At 49.1% G+C, this 1,366-nt stretch overlaps 1 protein-coding gene across 2 annotated transcripts; it reads left to right on the plus strand.

Moving 5' to 3' along the window:
• Positions 1-211: 211 nt before the first annotated feature.
• LOC102866546 (general transcription factor IIH subunit 3-like) lies at positions 212-1,111 on the plus strand. Of its 2 annotated transcripts, XM_006882940.1 has the most exons (2): positions 212-679; positions 809-1,111. In XM_006882940.1, exons 1-2 carry the CDS (start codon positions 212-214, stop codon positions 1,109-1,111), a joined length of 771 nt encoding a protein of 256 aa, XP_006883002.1. The 2 variants fall into 2 exon arrangements, with proteins under 2 accessions (XP_006883002.1, XP_006883001.1); XM_006882939.1 differs by having other exon boundaries at positions 212-1,111.
• The last annotated feature ends 255 nt before the right edge of the window (positions 1,112-1,366 follow it).

Here is a 1,366-nt window from a genome sequence, read left to right on the forward strand (position 1 = left end):
TCTGCATTATTTTTATCGTAGAAAGAGATTTGAAGACACTCCACTTCCGCCGCGCGCAGGGGCGGGACCTCCGGTATGGCGCAACGGGCCCCACTGGCCCTACGTCATGAGGCGGAGCCAGAAGTGGTCTTAAGCGACTTATGCTCTCGTTGGACTGCGCGTGCTGTCACTCGCTGCGAAGGTCCTGCAGTCGCCGTGGTCTCTGACGAACATGAATCTTCTCGTCATCATAGTTGATACCAACCCCATTTGGTGGGGAAAGCAAGCCCTGAAGGAGTCTCAGTTTACGTTGTCAAAATGCATCGACGCCGTGATGGTGTTGGGGAATTCCCATCTGTTCATGGATCGGTCCAACAAACTTGCTGTGATCGCAAGTCACATTCAAGAGAGCCGATTTCTGTATCCTGGAAAGAACGGCAGACTGGGAGACATCTCCGGAGCCGCCGGCAGCCTCCCCTCCGAATTTAATCCCACAGGAAGTAAAGACGGAAAATACGAGCCGTTAACAGCAGCTAATGAAATTATCGCCGAAGAGATTAAAGACCTCATGACAAAGAGTGATATAAAGGGTCAGCACACGGAGACGCTGCTGGCAGGATCGCTCGCCAAGGCCCTCTGCTACATTCATAGGATGAGCAAGGAAGTTAAAGATAACCAGGAAATGAAGTCAAGGATATTGGTCATCAAGGCTGCAGAGGACAGCGCTGCGCAGTACATGAACTTCATGAACGTCATCTTCGCGGCCCAGAAGCAGAATATTTTGATCGACGCCTGTGTTTTAGACTCCGATTCGGGACTCCTCCAGCAGGCCTGTGACATCACGGGGGGCCTGTACCTGAAGGTGCCGCAGATGCCCTCGCTCCTGCAGTATTTGCTGTTTGTTTTCCTTCCTGATCAAGACCAGAGGTCTCAGCTAATCCTCCCACCCCCGATTCACGTGGACTACAGGGCTGCCTGCTTCTGCCACCGGAACCTCATTGAGATCGGCTACGTGTGCTCCGTGTGCCTGTCAATCTTCTGCAACTTCAGCCCCATCTGCACCACATGCGAGAGTGCCTTCAAGATTTCGCTGCCTCCTGTGCTCAAGGCTAAGAAAAAGAAATTGAAATAGTCATTTAAATAAACCTCATCAGATCTGACCCTGAGTTTGAACTTGAATTTGTGAGACCAGGTTCAGAGTGTATACAACCTTAAGGAAATTACCTCACTTTTTTTTGTAAAGTGTGAGTCATATTACTTGAACTCAGAGTGTTCTTCTGAGAATTCAATAGGATCATGCATGCAAAATGCCTGCAATATGCTAGATGCCCAGTAATTACTTGATGGACATGGGTTTGGTTTTTGTTCGTCTGTTTAAATGTAATTA

This window comes from Elephantulus edwardii, unplaced genomic scaffold (assembly GCF_000299155.1).
Source record: "Elephantulus edwardii isolate Elephantulus edwardi_28Jun2011 unplaced genomic scaffold, EleEdw1.0 scaffold00026, whole genome shotgun sequence".
NCBI classification, from domain to species: Eukaryota; Metazoa; Chordata; class Mammalia; order Macroscelidea; family Macroscelididae; genus Elephantulus; species Elephantulus edwardii.

Excerpts from the sequence above, each read along its gene's own strand:
- LOC102866546 (XM_006882939.1), top strand. The coding sequence starts at position 212 with ATGAATCTTCTCGTCATCATAGTTGATACCAACCCCATTTGGTGGGGA.